Consider the following 18,271-nt stretch of genomic DNA (forward strand, 5'->3'; position numbering starts at 1 on the left):
GGAGGTTGGAAATCCAAGAGGGACTGATGAAGACAGTGTTGACTATGAAAGTAAAGCATAACTTAATCTTTGATTTATTTATTTTGTAAAGTTTTCAAAGTTAAAAATAACCAACAATCGATTGGTTTCATACATGTTACAGGACGAAAATATTTTTTGCTAACGGATATAAAAACGTGCCCATCTCATTAAAAAACTGTTATCAAAAAGGATTCTTAAAAGAAAATGGTATCTTGTAAAAAGAAATGAACCAAAATGAGCGTCATTCATTAAGTGTTTAACAACATTTAATGAGTACGGTCTTATCTTGTCTTGTCTTGAATAAATAAGTTAATGTCAATTATAAAGTAGTTTAGGGAAGAACATTAATTTGATAACCCATCAAAACCTCCGTCGTAGTTCCCTGCCAACCTCTATTACCAGAAGCCGTAAACATGAATCTACATGATGGATCAACATGCAAACCACTCACAAGTCCCCCATGGTGCCCAGGAACAATCAAAAATCCAATTCCGGATTTGCTTTGAAGATCGTACAAGCGAACATTATCAAAAGAAGCAATTACCAAATGCCGACCATTAAGCATGGAACTGACGTTCGAGACAGGACCAGAATCATTAGGCATTTTTAAAGATCTTACGGGGCTTGTTCCAGAATGGATATTAAATTCCTCTACAATTCCATTCCTACGACCAACAAATATGCTGTTACCGTCGGCACCCCAACAAGCAGACATAGACCATGGAGGAATTCCTTTTGGTACAGGATATTTGATGACAGAATCTGGCATACGATGATCCCATACGTTCATCACTCCATCAATTGAAACTGTCAGAAAAATATTTGGATCTTCCATAGTTGTTGCATTAGGGTTCGTATGAGAATTATCAGAAGAGGCATTCGTTTCTTCAGGGATATTTTTTTCTTTCTCTTTGTTTTGAGATATTTGTTTTTCAGTTTTGTTGGCATTCCCACCGTTCTCTCCAATTTCTTCTGGTGCTTGCATGGATTTTGTTTCTTCGTCAATAGCCTTTTCGACTTCTTCATCAAAATCACCGTAGGATCCATTGCTAGAGGGTGTCCCAAACAAACTTCTCATATCATCAGAATCGGTCCCCCAAGAGGTTGGCACTTCGGTCGGGCGATACCTAATTCCAGAAAGTTGACCGCATTCCCCAGCATAGGACGAAATAACACTTCCAGTATTCAAATCCCAATTATAGACCATTTTGTCCCAACTTCCGCTCAAAACTTTTTTTTCGGATGGATGAAGCGTTAAACAAGAAACCGGAGCAGTGTGTTTTCTTAAAGACGTTACAGGATACCCTTCCTGATGCCGAGTTGAGTACAAGACTATGTCACCATTATTGATTCCCGAAAGGGCCCACAGACCTTTCGAATGCACAGCTAAGCTGTAAACAGGAGAAGGAGATTGATCATCATAACCATTCCCCCAGTAATTAAGTAAAATTCCAGCCTATGTAAATGTTAGGAAAGTCGGTGAAAGTACACTTACCTTCGTAACAGTATCAACGAATGGATGCCTTTGAGCGACCGTTAAAGACAGGTCACCGTTGATACTGGGAAAAAAGTCATATTTCCGAATATAACCGTCTTCTCCACCGGTGAATAACCATTTCATATCAGACGTAAAGGCAAACGTGTTCACGCTTGTGGCCATAGGAATAGCCAAGGTTGGAACAATGTCATAAAAATCTGCCTTGATTGCCCTCTCCTTCAATTTTTCTATAGGATTCACCTCATATTGTTCAGTTTTTTTCTCTAGATTCTGACCCTCCTGCTCTTGCGTTTCTTCTTCGTTTTCGTCTTCCAGTTCATCTGCATCCATGTCTTCTTCGCCAACTTTCTCAGCTGCTTCCTCCTCATCATCCTGCTTTTCATCTTCCATCTCAGCATTCTCTTCTTTCTCTTGGTCTAAATTTACATCGTCTTCTTCTTCTGGTGATAATGCTATTTGAATGTGTTAATTGCCTTGTCTGCCTTAATTGAAGTTACGAACCATCTGAATTTAGAACCATTGAATAAGCCGCATTATCATAGGGAACAGAATTTTTTACTGAATTCGAGGACATGACGGTCGGGATAGATTATGCGACTTTTTACAGTCACCAGGCCTTTGTTTACAGTGTGAATTCTCCGTAACGCGTTTTTTTGGTAATTATCCACTTAAAACATTTATAATTCTTTTATATGTGTAAAATCCTTCTGAATAAGGATTAGTATTCTGGAAGTTCTACCTTCATCAGAAGCTGACAGGAGAAACCTGTGTCATACAGACTTGGTGAAATGGAGGAAGTATATCATTAAAACGAGGATATCATAACATATATTTTTTCATTCTAGAAACTTGTGGTATCTTAAATCTAGAGGTTTTTTTTTTTTTTTGTTATTTTCATGTTTATATAAACAATTTCGTTTTTGTTAATCCAAGATTGCTCGTCGCGTGCAGACCATGTATTCAGAATAAATTCTCAAGAGACAAATCCGAGTACCTAAACTATGAGATTTATAGTATTTTACTCATAAAGTCAGAAATTCATCAGAAATTCCTTTAGCAACCTTTTACGTTGAACATACTCGCATGGAGAAGCAAGGATTTATTGTTCATGCTCAAGGTGAAGGAAGAGCTGTCCAATTGATTGGTATTGCCATAAATCAGTTTCTTAACATCGTTTTTTTAGTAGATATCTTTATATAAAAAAATCCAAATGAAACTGTTGTGTTGTGTTGCTGAATGAGACATTGAATGAGATTCGATTGAGTATTTAGTTGCATTGCCTATGTTCATTACTGCATTATCCACAATTATGCGGCTAATAGTTTATATAAACTTTCGTCCTGGCTAGTTAACTCTGAAACCTTTTTGCCAGAAAGCTTTAATAATTTTTCAACCTTTACAGAATCTGCTAGAATATTAAGAGTTTCTTCAGACGCACGGGATTGTATACGCTTTAATTCAGTCTTTGACAATTTGTTGATCGCTTCACAACACTAGTATCGGTTAGTTTAACTTTCACCTTGGTTTGAAGTCATACCTGTTGGACGCCGTACCAAGCATGAAAGTATGCTTCGGAGATTTCTACAGCACGACAGTAATGCTTGAGGGAAATCCACAAATGAATAGGGTTGCTTTTGCTCATGACAAAATTTGCATCCGCAAGCTTTGCAAAAATCCGAGGCTCATATGGCTGTAATAGTAGCATCTCTTCATAACAAAAGGCAGCCTTTTCATATGCTTCCACGGAAAAGTAAAGGTCGGCCAATTCGGCCCATGCCTCAACGTCAGTGTAGAATGTATCTACATACTCTATTAATCCGTTCATACATTCAATGGTTTTTCCAACAGAACGCAGTAGCGATAGCTTTCGCTTGTGAATGATCTAAATTTTGACTAGTCAGCAAGAATTTGCACGCCATAACATCTTCACGTACAGTATTCGTTGGGTCTTCAAAAAGTTTTTGATTATAATAGCTCAATGCATCGTCAAAACTTGAAGTAGCTTCCAGATACATTCCATAGAGTCCATCTACTCTTGGAGATTTATTGAACCGATCGTTTAAGCGGTTCCAGCATTTCTTCGAAGAAAAGTTAGAAATCAGACTTTTATGTATTCCACCTTATTAAGATGACTTGATTACCTTTGCTAACGTGTCTTCTTTCACAATGAGAGCAGCAACAAACACCTTTTGGTACACGTCCCATACAAGATCTTCATATTTATCCAATTTAGCTGTAGATTCTTGCTCCTCAAAAATTTCCAGAATCCTTTGTGGGTCTTTCAACTCAGAGATTTCGAGGATATTTGCTGACATATTCGTGAACCAACTGATATTAGCTTTCCGTATTAATTATTGAAAATTTCCTACAATAAATGAATATACTTAAAGATTAAATCATATAAATATATATGAAACAGGTTTTGCTGAGGAAAAATAGGTAAATTGGTTTTTGGACAGATCAATACGAGGAGGTCTAAATAAGTCAGAGTTGCAACCAATTCTGATGTAGTAAAAATAATTTTTCCTCATTTCATTGAATCTATCAGTACTATTAAAGCTTATGCGAGCGTCGTAGCCCCATCCAAGCCAGAGTACTAAGGCAATATTGTATTTTTGGTAGAAGGCATATTCGTTTATATTCATAATTCATTGACTTTGCGAGTTTGAAAGCATAGAATAAAGGTTTCAAGAAATACAATTGATATCGTGGAGACATAATCAATATGCCGACTCGTGCTATTTTTACACAGGATTGCCATTTTTAATGCAATGCTGGTCTTCATGTTCCCTTTGGGTCATTTTAGTCAGAACTTGATATAAGAGAAATTTAAACAAGTATAAGCATACTATAATGATTAAAATATGACAGGCTGGTTTAACATTAACAGTTTTAGGATCTCTGCTATGAATAGGATGACCCACAAAGAAGGCGAAAACGCGTACTACACTGGGAACAGCCTCGCCATTTCAAATCCTAAAGCCTCCATTCACTGATTTCAATGTTCATCTACCCTTGTGGTCTTTATGACTGAGCAGTAGGTCAACTTCAAAGAAAATTCTTTAATTCACATTTACTCCTCCAAATTTAAACTGGTACATTATAAGACATATAAGATTGAGCACAAAGAGAAATTCCGTATCAGAAGCTATGTTTCTCTTACTGTACAGTATGGCTTTCCCAGAGTAAGCCAAAACAAACACAAAATCGCCAATGAGGACGCAACAGAGGCAAAGTTTGATTTAAGATACTTATTACCATAGAATAAATATCTTCTGACAATGACTATACATGATAGACCACCTTCGTATTATATCAGAACAGAGAGCGTAACAACAACTGATTCTTTGCTTTTTTATCCATTTTGTAATTTTTTTTTATACTTTTCACTAAAGACTTGTTTCATATTTTAACTTCTTCCTATATCAGATATAGCAAACTTTTGCATCTAGCATACATACAATCCCCAACACGAAATCGATCTAAAGTATATGTTTTCTAGGTTTTTTTGGCCAAGAATTTTCAATTCTTTTCGGAATTCTTCAAAAAAGGATATACCAAAACTTTTCAGAGCGCCTGATGCCAAAAAAAATGAAAACTTCAGAAAGCCAGTATTTGTAGGGGCAGGGATCACATTGATGGCCTCTGTGTCCTTAGTGGATTTTGATCCAATAAAAAATGCAAGTGTCTCTTCGAAAAGAGCCTACAGAGTAGTATTAGCTGGTTTCCTTTGCTTTTCAGATTACAAAAAGATTCTTTCAAGTTCATACATAACGGAAGAGGAACGACAAACAGCGCTCAGCGAATGCCATCTGCGGTGCGCTGAACGATCTCTAAAGGTATTTGAAGATAATGGTGGGATCTTTATTAAAATCGGACAACACTTGTCTGCAATGAACTACATTATCCCAAAGGTAAGTATGCTGAAACATACAATGTTCCACCAACTATAACATTTTTCATGAAATTTATCATTCTAACCGCTTCTTATTAGGAATGGACTAGTACGATGGTCAAACTTCAAGATCGATGTCCTTCCACATCCATTGAAGATGTCGATCGACTGTTCAAGGAAGATACAGGAAGTAGCCTAAACGAGCTCTTTGATGAGTTTATTCCGGAGCCTCTAGGCGTGGCTAGTTTGGCTCAAGTTCACAAAGGAAAACTCCGTAATTCAGATACCTGGGTCGCAGTCAAAATTCAGCATCCCTCAGTAACTCAAAATTCACCAGTTGACCTAATAATGACTCGTTGGGTGTTTAGGGCAATCAAGACTTTCTTTCCCGATTTTAAATTGACGTGGCTTGCCGATGAAATGGAAGTTTCGCTTCCTCAAGAGCTGGATTTTACCAGGGAAGCCATAAACGCTATCGAGACTAAAGAACATTTCGCTCAAATCTCTACATCCCTTTACGTACCCGCGATTATCTGGTCAAAACCTAGAATCTTGGTGATGGAATATGTTTCAGGAGGCCGCATAGATAATAGCGAATATTTCAAACGAAACCATATTTCGAAAGACCTTGTTTCTACTGAATTATGCCACATCTTTAATGAAATGATATTCGGAAAAGGTGGCCATTTACATTGTGATCCTCATGGTGGAAACGTATTTATTCGAAACAAGCCCAAGGGGTCCAAGTCGCCGAGAAACTTTGAAATTGTATTACTTGACCATGGACTATATCGAAATATTCCAAATCAAGTACAAGTAGACTACGCTAATCTTTGGCTGAACATCATCGATTTCAATGAAGAAAAACTCAAAGTTTACGCCCAAAAAATAGCAAACGTATCTGAAAAAAGCTTTCCTTTATTCGCAGCTGCGATTACAGGACGACCTTACAAAAGCTTAAAAAGTTTACCCATGAGCGGGAGAGACAGAGAAGAGGAACAAAAAAAGTTTATGAATACCGTCCAGAAAGGAGGTATGCTTCAAAGCGTTATTAATTTATTAAGCAGTATGCCTCGATTAACGTAAGTATTATTAACTAAATAGTTATTCCTTTGCTTTGCTAACCTGTATACAGCCTTCTGTTAATGAAAACAAATGACTTGGTTCGCTCATTAGATGAAAGTCTACAGACTCACACTGGTTCTGAAAAAATTTACTTAATCATGGCTAGATACTGTTTAAGCGCAATCCATAGGAATCGCATGGAATCGTTATGGAATTCACAATCCCTGTGGCTTACTAAATTTTTTAAAAGTTCACTATACAAAATTGAATATTCTTGGAGCATGTTAAGGTTTTACCTAGCTGAAGACTATTTTTATTACAAGCATAAATACTTCTATTGAATGCCTTGTCCATTCAAAGCATACATTGTGGAATACATATACCCACCTACCTCGGGGTAATACTTTCGTTTATCTTGCTTGAACAATTCACCTCTCCATTTTTTATAGTAATATCATCAATTAATGTCTCATTTTCGAGTTTCTGAAATGTTTTAATTTACCAGACAAACTTGTCTTTTACCCCTTCCATATCTACTAGATGCAAGATTCAAATTCATTTGACGTTATACTTTTAGGAACAAATTTAGTCAATTCGATTTTATCTTCGTAAGTAAATATAGTCATTTTCGTTTTAATTAACCATACTGTTCATAAAGAGCTTGTGCATGGACAAACCTCAAAGTCCTTCATATAGATGAGAATCCGTTCTACGGCGAAGTTGATGGTTCTTTTGGTTTAAGAGATGTTTTGAATGTATCAGAAACGGGTGATCGGGAGGTGGAAAACCTATGTGTAAAGCGTACCGGAGAGGACGCTCCTGCTTTACAAGATATCAAGGTAGAAATTCTAGAGAAGGATATGCTACCGAGTCTGAAAGGTATTACAATTGAGCTAATACCGAAGGAAATGTATGCTGGTGGCAGTTTAGTAGAATTGCTCTCGAAAACTAAGATATATAAATATTTACTACTGAAGCCTCAAAGAAGCTTTCGATTTTATGCCTCAAACAAAGAATGGACGAAAGTACCCGAGTCAAGGGCTGATATTTTTAATGATAAAACACTATCGCTTACGCACAAACGATTGATTATGCGCTTCATGAAATATGTTTCCTCCATTGACGACGAACAGAATCAAGAACAGTTAAAACAATGGCTCTCGAGACCCTTTCATGATTTTCTGAAGGAAAACTTTGAGCTTCCTCAAAGTATACAAGAGGGTATCGTTTACGGGTTATGTCAGGCTTTGGATTCAAAAATTTCCACCCAACGTGCTCTGGAAAAAATAAAGAAATATTTTCAATCTTTTGCAACTTACGGGGATTACTCTTACTTGATTGCCATGTATGGAACCGGATCTGAATTATGTCAAGGATTCTGCCGTTCATCGGCTGTGATGGGCGGTACATTTATGCTCGCACAAAAAGTCAACAAAGTGGAAGCTACTTCCGTCGAACTAGGAGAAGGGAAAAAATTATGGGCAAAACACATTGTTCCGTCGCAAGCTATTAAAATGACAAATATTTCAGAAACGAGTGTTCGTCAGCGATGTCTACTAGTGCGCGGGAAGTGTCCTGGATTATTTCACCAAAACCTATTCTTACTTTCTGAAGCAAGTCAGCTTCACTTTGTACCTTATTCCTTAGGAGATAAATGGCCCAATAGCGTTCAAGCCAGGGTTCTAGGAGTTGGAGCAGGTAGTTGTCCCGAGGGTTATACTCTATGGTATTTGCAAACATTAGAATGCGAATACTCTTGTGAGTTACTAGCTTCGGCAACTAACAAGCTCATTGAGCTTTCACATTCGGAGGACACGAAACCCTTAATGTATGCTGATATGTTGATTGATCAAAGGGACCTGGCGGATTATGATATTGCTGTTGAAACAGCCAAGCAATTGTATGGAAAGATTACTGGCTCTACCGACTCCTTTTTCCAAAGAGATACTGTTCTTGATGACGATGATGAATGATAATAACAAGTAGTAAACGACGAAGTTTATTGTATATAAGCAAAATAATATCCTGATCGGCAATTAAAATTTATAAAAAACTGTGTAATTATAGTAAAGCTTTCGTTAGATATGCTAAATATTTACATGAGAAGAGTGTCTACTTAAAATAAGCTCAAACGGATTCGTAAACAAAAAAGGACAGTGAGTCCATAAAAAGAAGCTTGTGAGATTCCTTACTTCATTTTGAAAGGATCATCTGAGCCGAGATCAACATTGACTCTTGGTCCAATATAATTCTTTCTAGCACCGGACCACCAGTATACAAGACTAAATAGTAAAACGGCAGCGAGAACAACTATAGCATAGTTCATATTTTCAGCAGTAACCGGACGAACATTAGGCATAACGAAGATAACGGACACAAATGAAGTCCATGCTACCGCAAAAACATTAACGGGTATTGAAAACCATCCCAAATTCCAAGGACCTTGTTTATAATTCATCCTTCTACCGAAGACCAGTCTGCAAGCAATGGGAATTACATAACTCCAATCCAATGCAATAGACGTTACGCTGAAGATAGCCTCGATGGCCTCGACACTACCAAGACCAATCAAGTTTAATCCAATACAGCAGAGAACGTTCAGCCATACTGCAATTACGGGGGTAGTCGTAGTTTTGTTAATCCTGTACCAATAGCGAGAAAAAGGAAGAGCTTGATCTCTTGAAAGTGCAAAGATAGTGCGAGCATTTGCCTGCATAGAAGTTACACCCGTGAAATTGAGAATAATGAAAGCAAAAATAAGAAAAGCTAAACTTCCCTGTTTACCGAGGACGTTGTAAAATATTTGCGCAACGGGTTGACCAAGAGAAGATTGACTAAGACTAGTAAGCTTTGTTCCCATAACAAAAACGAGAACAATATTAAATATCCATCCCAAAAAATAAGTCAGACTTAAGGCAAGGGCAATGGCCTGAGGTGCACGAACAGCAGCATTTTCGATTTCCTCAGCAATATGAGCAGTAGCATCATAATCAGTCATACTCCAAGCTACACTTAGGAATCCAAATAAGAAAGAAAACCCCGTTGGTTTCCAGCCACTGAGAGGTTCCACGCTAGTGAATACATACGTTCCAGTGTTAAAATTCTTGCACATTGCCAGCAAGCAGATCATACAGGCGAAAAGGACTAATAAATGAAAAACAGCATAGAAGCGAGTAATACGGTCAAGCCAACGGGTAGACAAAGAGTTGATGAATCCATGGAAAATAACAATGGCTGCCATCACACCGACAACATGACGATTTGTGGGTTGATAAGTCATATCTTTAGAAACAGATATGGCAGAAAGAAGTAACTGTGCACAAGACCAATCGGTACTACTGACGCCAGCAATCTGACCGAGCAAGTTCAACCAGCCTACTAGCCAAGACACAACCGGCATTTGATTTGGCGGTACTAAATTCTTACATGTGAAGTAAAGTCCACCTGAGGTAGGATAAGCCGAAACGAGTTCTGCAACAGAAAGAGCAATGCACATGCAACCGACACCACCGATGAACCAGCTCCAAACAATAGCGGCGGCACCGCCGGCAACCAAAGGATAAGTAAAGGTAGTGATAATAGTAGCATATAGTCCAGAAATGGAGAAGGCAAATGAAAAGGTAGCCCAGGTTGAAAAATCCCGTTTGAAAACTGGTTTGTATCCCAGTTCAACTAACTTATCGTCTTCGTTTAGAGACGAATCTACCAAGTCATCCGAAATTGGCTTCAAAGGCTTCAAGTTTGAAGAATCCTTTTCTTTGACGCCGTCAATATAGAAAGACTCTTTGTCCATAATAATAGGTTTTCTTGCGTCCTGAATATTTTTCTTTTCAATTCTATGTCCCAAATTAAACAAAAACCAAAATATATGCAAAAATAATTATTCAAAAGAAACAATTGACCTGACTGAGTATTTTTTGACGATGAAGGATTAGATTTATAATGAAACCTCGAAAATCTAATGAACCTCTATAAGCAAAGACTTCAGAAACATAAAGATACCTTTTTAACAGTCTATTATAGCGACAACGGCTACAAAAAAACAGAATCGAGCAAAGCAAAGATGTTATTGAAACTAGGATTTATACCAGCTGAGCGTTCTGTGTGAATCTTAGATACGTGGGTTACTTGGGTTACCTTTTTGAATTGGAATTACAAATAAGACCAAGTTCCAGGTTCCCATTTAAATAATTAATTAATAAATAAAAATATATTGGAAGCAATGAATGCTGTCTTTCTCCATACGTTTTATCAAATATCTTGTTTTAGTATGATTTTTTAAATCCATAAAACGATGTGTTTCTCTTTATTATGATGTGTAGTTAATTACCTTCTTCAGAAAACCGTCTTTATTGAACGAATCTTTATTTTTCTTTCTTTTAAACAAAAAATAAGTCTTATTATTGTGCAAGACGCAAGCTCGGGCGGTGATTGACGCAAGCCTAAAAATTTTGAAAACGGGAACTGTCATTTTATACTTATTCATCACCAAGTTTACACTCCTTTGGTTAAAAAATTACAAAGGTGAAACGTAAAATAGTGTCAGTTATTGTGAAATTCTACACCGGATATTGAAGTTAAAGACTTGACTCGTGGTTTCAAAATCCTACTACTGCAATTTCCAGCATCCACTTCAGATTAACAAGAAAGGATACAAAGCCATACTAGTTTACGTCTTTGGATAACCTTACTTTAGGCAAACTCATTTTTTGAAGTTATTACACTTCAGCTTCCTGGGTGTCAACCTTTTTTCTAAGTGATAAGGTAATCTGGGCTACCTTGGCAAAGACAAATAGTTAAAGACCTTTAACTACACTTTTTGGAAACCAAGCGAAGTTCTAAATTCGTTTTGGTAATCGAATTCATTTCGTGAACAACTTTTGTAAGTTTACTTGCTCATTATGGCAAAGAAAAAGTCCAAAGCGTCCAGTTCAGCTCGTGGGTATGCAACGACTTCAATACCTTCTCGTGCTACGCCAGTCCCCAAAAAAGCCGAAAACAATGATGTCAAGAAATCATCCAAAGTGGATGCTGCCAAAGAAACACCAGCTACAATTGGTACGAACGACCCTGTCAACAGCGCTCTCCATGAAACAAATTCTTTTGATGACCTTCTTACAGAGGAATCTTCACCTTCAATTGATACGGAGTCAGAAAAGCTGAAATCTGCAGCCTTGTCAACTTCCAAGTCTTTCTTGCACGCGTGGCAGACTGAACTTCGTCTTCGAAAGAGTACAAACATAATGAGTTTTTCGGATGATGAAAATAAGCTTATATATGATTCATTCCGTGATAGCTGGATTGACTCTCTCAAAAAGTCTGCTAATCAGTCAAATTCAATGGCTTATGCCTCCAAAAAACGCTTGCTATGGTCTACGTTTTTGTCTTTACTAGATATGGGGTTCAGTGAAGATCTGGTTTTTAAGGCTTTTTCCTCTCTTCCCGTTGTTTCAATAGAAGATTATATTGCTTGGATTATTACTGAACCTACATCTTTAGAAAATCCTCATTCTTTTAACTACGAAATACAACCTACCAATTACTTGGTATTTTGTAGACATTTGGATGAGCCCTTACCTGCGGCTCCTGTTCCCACTTCTAATAACAAACGGCTAGCTCCGTTAATGACGAAAAAAGAACCTATAGAGCCTCCTTCAGTAATTCCAAAGTCAGAGGCCAGTGCACAGGACGAAGAGAATTCTAAAGATGGCGATGCATATTCCATGGCCAGCTTACTTCAGCAATTACCCGAAGAAGAGGACATGCCTGGAAATGATCCCTATGATCTTACTAATCAATATGTGAAAGCCAAGATGAAGATACTTCGACTTCAAATTATGGGACAAAAGGACTCGGATGCGACGGATATGGTACGAGCTGAATTGGAGGGCATAACAAGTCAATATTTATTCTCGTCAAAAGATGCTGATTCAGTCCTTAAGAGAAAGCGTGGGGAGTTTATGTCAAAGCTGAAGGCTCTACAAGCAAAAGCTTCTAATGAAAGAGCTGTTAAAGCACTTCAAAATCAAAAGCCTGCTGATCAACAAGACACTACTGAAGATACCAAATCTGATTCTGACGGTCAACAACCGGGTTCCGACCAGGCTCAAAATGATTCTGATCATGAAGATCAACAAAGTAGAGTAGGAGAAGATACTGACCTTATGGGTGGCTTATTCAATGAGCCTGAGGAGAGTAGTGTAGTTGTTGATACTGATCAGAGCAACTATACTTACTTGCCTTTGTCCATGGATCGATCTGGTACTCGACCTTCTACAATTTTGCAATATGAACTGCACAAATTAGGCAATAACCTTCATGCTGAGTATAAGACATACCCTATAGGTCAGCTTGGTTGGCAATCAACATGCTTCGTAAAATGCCCTACCGGACAAAAGACCTTTATAGATACTGAAACCGTTTTGCCAAGTCCTGTTTTGGCTTCAGATTATACAGCCACGCATGTGCTGTTTAAACTTGTTTCTCCTTACACAAAACTTACTGTTACGATGTTCCCTAAGAGCTTTAAAGATTTGTTTGAGAAACTCTTGAGTGAGCAATCAAGTGGCTTAAAGCAAGAAGATATGAGAATATCCGAAAAGTTGGATGATATTTTAGAATCTAAAGGATCTGAAAGTACTGGTGTTCAGAATAAAGCAAGCTCTAAATCGGTTGACACTGCGCAAACCAAAAAGGCTGTACACAGACCACCAGAAAAAATCGTTGAAGAGTGGCACCGTCAATTGTGTAGCAGCAATGCAGAGAAATTCCGCGATATTCGCAGTCAGCTACCTGCTTCTCGTTATAAATCTGAAATTTTGGAAGCTGTTAATAACAATCAATTGCTTATCATTTCTGGTGATACAGGCTGCGGTAAGAGTACCCAAATTCCTGCATTTTTGTTGGAAGATGCTTTGTCACAAGGTGAATCCGCCAAAATATATGTTACTGAGCCAAGACGTATTAGTGCTGTTTCACTTGCACAACGTGTTTCTCAAGAGCTGGGAGCGCATCCACCTTCTAACCGGTCTCATGAAATGGTGGGTTATTCCGTTCGGCTTGACTCAAAAAGTACTATGCACACCCCGTTGGTTTATGTGACAACAGGTGTCTTTCTTCGTTTACTCGAAGTTGGTGATGAGATTGAGTCTGTGACTCATTTAATTATTGATGAAGTACACGAACGCAGTATTGACTCTGATCTTCTTTTGATTCATGTCTTGCGTTTGCTAAACGATTATCCAAAACTGAAGGTTATTGTTATGAGTGCTACCTTGAATGCTGAAAAATTCCAGGATTACTTTGGTGGCAGCAGTTTGATTAGTATCCCAGGTAAAACATATCCTGTACAAAGATGCTTTTTGGAAGATATTATGCAACAGTTCCAAGGTGATATATCTTTTGGTGAAAATAATACAGACGTAGCTGATGAAAATGATGAATATGAAGAAGACGAAGAAGGAGAGGACAAAGATCCTGCGAAATCTGATGCTGTCGTTCAAAACCCGATTCCCAAATCGTATAACGAAAAGGTCATCAACTATAATTTGATATTATTTTTATTGAAGTACGTTTTCACTGAGGGCGATCCCAAATACAGTCAATGTGTGTTAGTATTTTTCCCGGGTATCTCAGAAATCTTGCGGATGAAATCGCTTATTGACGACGTACCCATGTTCCAAAAACATAGAGATTTTCGCGTCTATATATTACACTCTTCGTTATCCTCTGCGCAACAACAGTCCGTCTTTGAAATTCCACCTCGTGGATGCCGTAAGATCGTATTGTCTACAAATATTGCTGAGACGGGTGTTACTATTCCTGATGTTACATGTGTTATAGACACGGGTGTTCATAGAGAAATGCGTTACAACAGCAAGAGGCATCTGTCTCGTTTAACTGATACCTTTGTTTCGCGTGCAAATGCTAAGCAACGTAGTGGACGTGCTGGTCGTGTCCAGGAAGGTATCTGTTATCATTTATTTTCAAAGTATAAACACGATACACAATTTTTATCATATCAAACACCCGAGATGCTACGACTCAATTTGCAAGAGGTGGTTTTGAGAGTGAAGGTTTGCCAGATGGGAGAAGTTCAAAATGTCTTAGGAAATGCATTGGATGCTCCATCTTCTACTAATGTTGGTCGGGCTTTAGAGAAACTTCAACAACTTGGGGCCATTGGAGAATTTGAAAAGCTCACCAAATTGGGCAAATATCTCGCTCAATTGCCGCTTGATGCTACCCTTGGTAAATTGCTTGTCTTGGGATGTTACTACAAATCTGTCGATGCAATTGTGTCAATCGTCGCTATGATTACTATTGGCTCCCCTTTCCGCAAGCCTGTTGGGCTTGAGTTTGCTGCTAACAAGGCTCGTTTATCATTTGCCAAAGAAAACACTAGAAGTGATTTACTTGTAATGTATTATGCGTACTGTGCTTGGAGAGATGTTTGTCTTAATAAACTTGGTCCTACTGAAAGTGAGTTTACTAGAGAAAAATATTTGAACGTTGAAGCTTTAAGCATGGCTGAGTCATTAAAGATACAATTATTGAACGAATTGAAAGACATGAGGTTGATTTCCGCAACATCTATTGATACGTGTAAAGCTGTTAAACGATCGATTTGTCGTCGTTTTGCGATTGTTCCTGAAAGCTCAAACTTGTTCTCGGATAACGCTGAAATGGTTTCTTCTATTATTGGTGCTTCCTTATATCCGAACATACTCAAGTATGATTTTGAAAAGAGATACTGGACTTCATTACACACGAATAAGCGTATCCGGATCTTGGATGTTTCGGTAAACAATAAATCCGAGCTGTACCAGATGCCTTCCAAGATTGTTGCGTATACAAATATGATGTCTTCAACGAGAGCAAGTGAGTATGTAGCTGAAACTACAATGGTCACGATTCGCATGCTACTTTCTATGTGCGGCTTACGTATAGATTTGCGAGAATCCATAGGTCAAGCGAAGCTTGACCGCTTCACTGTTTACCTGGATAATGTTTATACCTCTTCAGCTCTTCATATGCTACGAAGCTTTATAGAATCGTCTTTTGCTACGTTTCTTTCTCACCCTGAAGTGTACCTTTCAGATGAACAATTGGCTGTGATTGCCAGTCTTGTTTCGCGTCTAAGCTTTAATCGGGTACAAAAACAAAAGTTCACGGCATGATAGAGACTTTTATATAGTGACCTGCTACTTATACAGAGTACAGTTCTAAAGTTTCACTTATTAGAAGAAATAAAGGTTTACGGTTTTACATGGTCTTTTAATCGTTAAAGTATATATTAGATTATTTATAGCAAACATTAACTGTTTATCACTTTTAGTTGCGAATCACAGCTCCTTTGTTTTATTATTAGTAGACACCTGCATAAAACCCTTTCAATAAATTAAAAATATTAAAACATTGTACAACAATTAAAGGCTAAATTGAAAAAAATGAAAGACAATACTCCGCGGTGAATAGACCATACGTTGATACATTAAGCCGAACAAGAATTTGTTGATTAAATCGCAATGCAAAGTCAAAGTATTAAAGAGGTCCTAAAGCAGAAAGCAAGGCAATTGTACTTTCAGAATGAGCAATATAGATTTTAAAAGCCAGCTTATTTCTCGTAATTTAAATTGATGCTTCAATAAAAAATAGCAATCGGAGTAGATGTAGTTAAATTGGGAACATCGGAAAATGAATAATATTTACGGTAGTACAAATAGAGATTTAAATCATCTTCTCGATTGAGGGTGGAAGAACGGATTGCTTGCAAACAGGGCATTTGTCAGAAATATTAAGCAAATACGGGTCGATACAGTCCGGATGATAAATATGAAGGCAAGGAAGTTCACGGTATACTTTATGATCATTCGAATAATTGGAAAGACATATAGAACACTCACTCTGATTATAATGATTGACAGGCCTTACATCATTGACAACAGCATCGTCCTTTAATTCTTCTGAACCAGGAAGGCTCAAGGCTGAGCTGTTAGTGGTTTGATGAGTAACGGGGGGCAAAGTTGGTCCGGATACTGTATATAAACGAACGGGAAAAGTTTCTAATAACTCTTTCTTTACAGGTGAAGGTTTGCTCTTGTTCCTAGATTCAGTAAACCGCTGAGGGATTGGAGCGCCTGCTCGCCGTAAAGACCTATATAAGCCTGCTAAAGCTCCTGTAAAGTGAAGTATAATATACGAAGAAACTATGAGAAAAATGCTAGCAATGATAGCTATAAGAATGTAAAACCAAGACAAACTTTTGTAAGTTCCTTGTCCCTTATAAACAAGGGTACCTATTCTAGCTTTGGCATCAATGTCACCATATTTATGGGCAAGCATTCCATTGTCATTAAGTGATTGTATCTTGGGGGAAGAGTAAAACTTGAGGGCATCTTCAAACCTCAAGCCGTATGGGTGGGAAATAAGTAGCATGGGAATTTTTGATAAATAGCTTCCTGAAACCTTATGATCAAAAGATTCAAAATTGTGTTCGGATTCAGCATGTGTACTGGCATTATAAAACAATATGGCACTTGCGTCGTCGGACAAGGCCTGTTGAACATAATTTGGTGCACATTTATCGAAAGGAGCCAAAGCTATGAGTCCATAAGGTTGAAGGTCAGAAACATCATTCCGATGGATGGTGCGTGAAGGCAAAGCCTGTAAGGAAGCATTATCATAACAGTAATCAGCTGGAGCTAGACGATAAAAGTATCCAGCGATTTCATGTTCTAGGTCGCTTTTTTTGTAGAAGTCATTTAAAACTAAAGCACTAGAAGAATTAAAGGCAAATGACATATTACTTGGAACATCAACAATGCTTTTTTCGGATAATAAGGAGGCATTCGTATTATTGATAAGCTGCGTGTTGACGTTGAGTGGATAAAATTGTTTATTTTTGATAGCGTGATCAAGAACATAAGCAGATCCAAAGTATGTCAACCCAGAATTTTGGTAAGTATTCAACGCACCGTGTCCCGGTTTACCACTACGGTACTTTGGTTTACCAGCATTGTAACCATTATAAGAAGAAGAAGGAGAGTGCCCATAACCACCAGAGTTCTTGGGGGAAGATCCTTTGGGAGTATCTCCTGCTTCGGGTCTGGGTTTGGTGAAAGATCCATAGCTACTACCACCTTTGGGGGAAGACTCTCCGCCAAACGAGCTCGAACTCGCACGACCTGAAGCAGCATACCCACCGCCAGCGGATCCTTTCAGGTTCGTACCGAAAGCATCAGAAAGGGAAGAAAGGGAAGAAAGGGAAGAATCGTCTTCGGGGGCGTCTTGACGGCGGGAAAAATGTAAGCTTGATGATTTTTTAGAGAGAGAAAAAGAAGAAGCATCTTTGGGTGGGTCATGAGGAGGGTGATCAGAAGCGAACTCTATTTCATAATCAGCATTATCATTATCCAGCACAAAACCCAAGGAATGAGAAAAAGGCAAAGAAGGAAGTTTCATAAGGAAGGACTAAACGAAAAAGAAATTGCCGTACTCTGAAGAAGGAAGAATTCACGGTGACCGCTTGTGAGCTGGGAAAAAGCAATGCAAACCAGGAATACAAAAAAAAAAAAAAAAAAATTAAAAGAAGACAATGCAATGCAAGGAACAAACGGCAAAAAGAAATTAACAGGGCAAGTCAAGATGAGAGGTGAGAGAAGGGTAAAAGAAGAAGAAGATTGAAATTCGTTAAAGGATCGCAACCTGAAGAGCAAAAACAGCCAAAAAGAACAAGAACCGAGATGGAGAAGCTGAGCAAAATAATTTATGCAAAAGGCTAGATAGAAAGG

The 18,271-nt window shown here is 38.0% G+C and overlaps 7 protein-coding genes across 7 annotated transcripts; 3 read left to right on the plus strand and 4 right to left on the minus strand.

The window, feature by feature from the left end:
• Nucleotides 1-352: 352 nt before the first annotated feature.
• spt8 (SAGA complex subunit Spt8) lies at nt 353-2,093 on the minus strand (the record flags this gene model as incomplete). Its single annotated transcript, XM_056181023.1, has 3 exons — nt 353-1,477; nt 1,517-1,971; nt 2,021-2,093. 3 exons carry the CDS (start codon nt 2,091-2,093, stop codon nt 353-355), a joined length of 1,653 nt encoding a protein of 550 aa, XP_056035409.1.
• A 733-nt stretch (nt 2,094-2,826) lies between these two features.
• oca3 (ER membrane protein complex subunit Emc2/TPR repeat protein Oca3) lies at nt 2,827-3,834 on the minus strand (the record flags this gene model as incomplete). Its single annotated transcript, XM_056181024.1, has 4 exons — nt 2,827-3,012; nt 3,057-3,401; nt 3,454-3,597; nt 3,661-3,834. 4 exons carry the CDS (start codon nt 3,832-3,834, stop codon nt 2,827-2,829), a joined length of 849 nt encoding a protein of 282 aa, XP_056035410.1.
• Nucleotides 3,835-5,010: 1,176 nt separating this feature from the next.
• On the plus strand, nt 5,011-6,820 carry SOMG_02233 (ABC1 kinase family protein, implicted in mitochondrial ergosterol and phospholipid homeostasis; the record flags this gene model as incomplete). Its single annotated transcript, XM_056181025.1, has 3 exons — nt 5,011-5,433; nt 5,514-6,496; nt 6,550-6,820. 3 exons carry the CDS (start codon nt 5,011-5,013, stop codon nt 6,818-6,820), a joined length of 1,677 nt encoding a protein of 558 aa, XP_056035411.1.
• A 199-nt stretch (nt 6,821-7,019) lies between these two features.
• On the plus strand, nt 7,020-8,452 carry mrs6 (Rab geranylgeranyltransferase escort protein Mrs6; the record flags this gene model as incomplete). Its single annotated transcript, XM_056181026.1, has 2 exons — nt 7,020-7,087; nt 7,138-8,452. The coding sequence occupies 2 exons, from the start codon at nt 7,020-7,022 to the stop codon at nt 8,450-8,452; spliced, it is 1,383 nt and encodes a 460-aa protein (XP_056035405.1).
• A 215-nt stretch (nt 8,453-8,667) lies between these two features.
• On the minus strand, nt 8,668-10,272 carry SOMG_02235 (amino acid transmembrane transporter; the record flags this gene model as incomplete). Its single annotated transcript, XM_056181027.1, has 1 exon — nt 8,668-10,272. One exon carries the CDS (start codon nt 10,270-10,272, stop codon nt 8,668-8,670), a length of 1,605 nt encoding a protein of 534 aa, XP_056035406.1.
• A 1,108-nt stretch (nt 10,273-11,380) lies between these two features.
• Nucleotides 11,381-15,658, plus strand: dhx29 (ATP-dependent RNA helicase, DHX29-like protein; the record flags this gene model as incomplete). Its single annotated transcript, XM_056181028.1, has 1 exon — nt 11,381-15,658. One exon carries the CDS (start codon nt 11,381-11,383, stop codon nt 15,656-15,658), a length of 4,278 nt encoding a protein of 1,425 aa, XP_056035407.1.
• Nucleotides 15,659-16,208: 550 nt separating this feature from the next.
• Nucleotides 16,209-17,942, minus strand: SOMG_02237 (ubiquitin-protein ligase E3 Meu34; the record flags this gene model as incomplete). The annotated part of the gene is made up of 1 exon (XM_056181029.1): nt 16,209-17,942. The coding sequence occupies one exon, from the start codon at nt 17,940-17,942 to the stop codon at nt 16,209-16,211; it is 1,734 nt and encodes a 577-aa protein (XP_056036223.1).
• Nucleotides 17,943-18,271: the final 329 nt, after the last annotated feature.

Source organism: Schizosaccharomyces osmophilus, chromosome 1, assembly GCF_027921745.1.
Source record: "Schizosaccharomyces osmophilus chromosome 1, complete sequence".
In the NCBI taxonomy this organism is placed as follows: domain Eukaryota; kingdom Fungi; phylum Ascomycota; class Schizosaccharomycetes; order Schizosaccharomycetales; family Schizosaccharomycetaceae; genus Schizosaccharomyces; species Schizosaccharomyces osmophilus.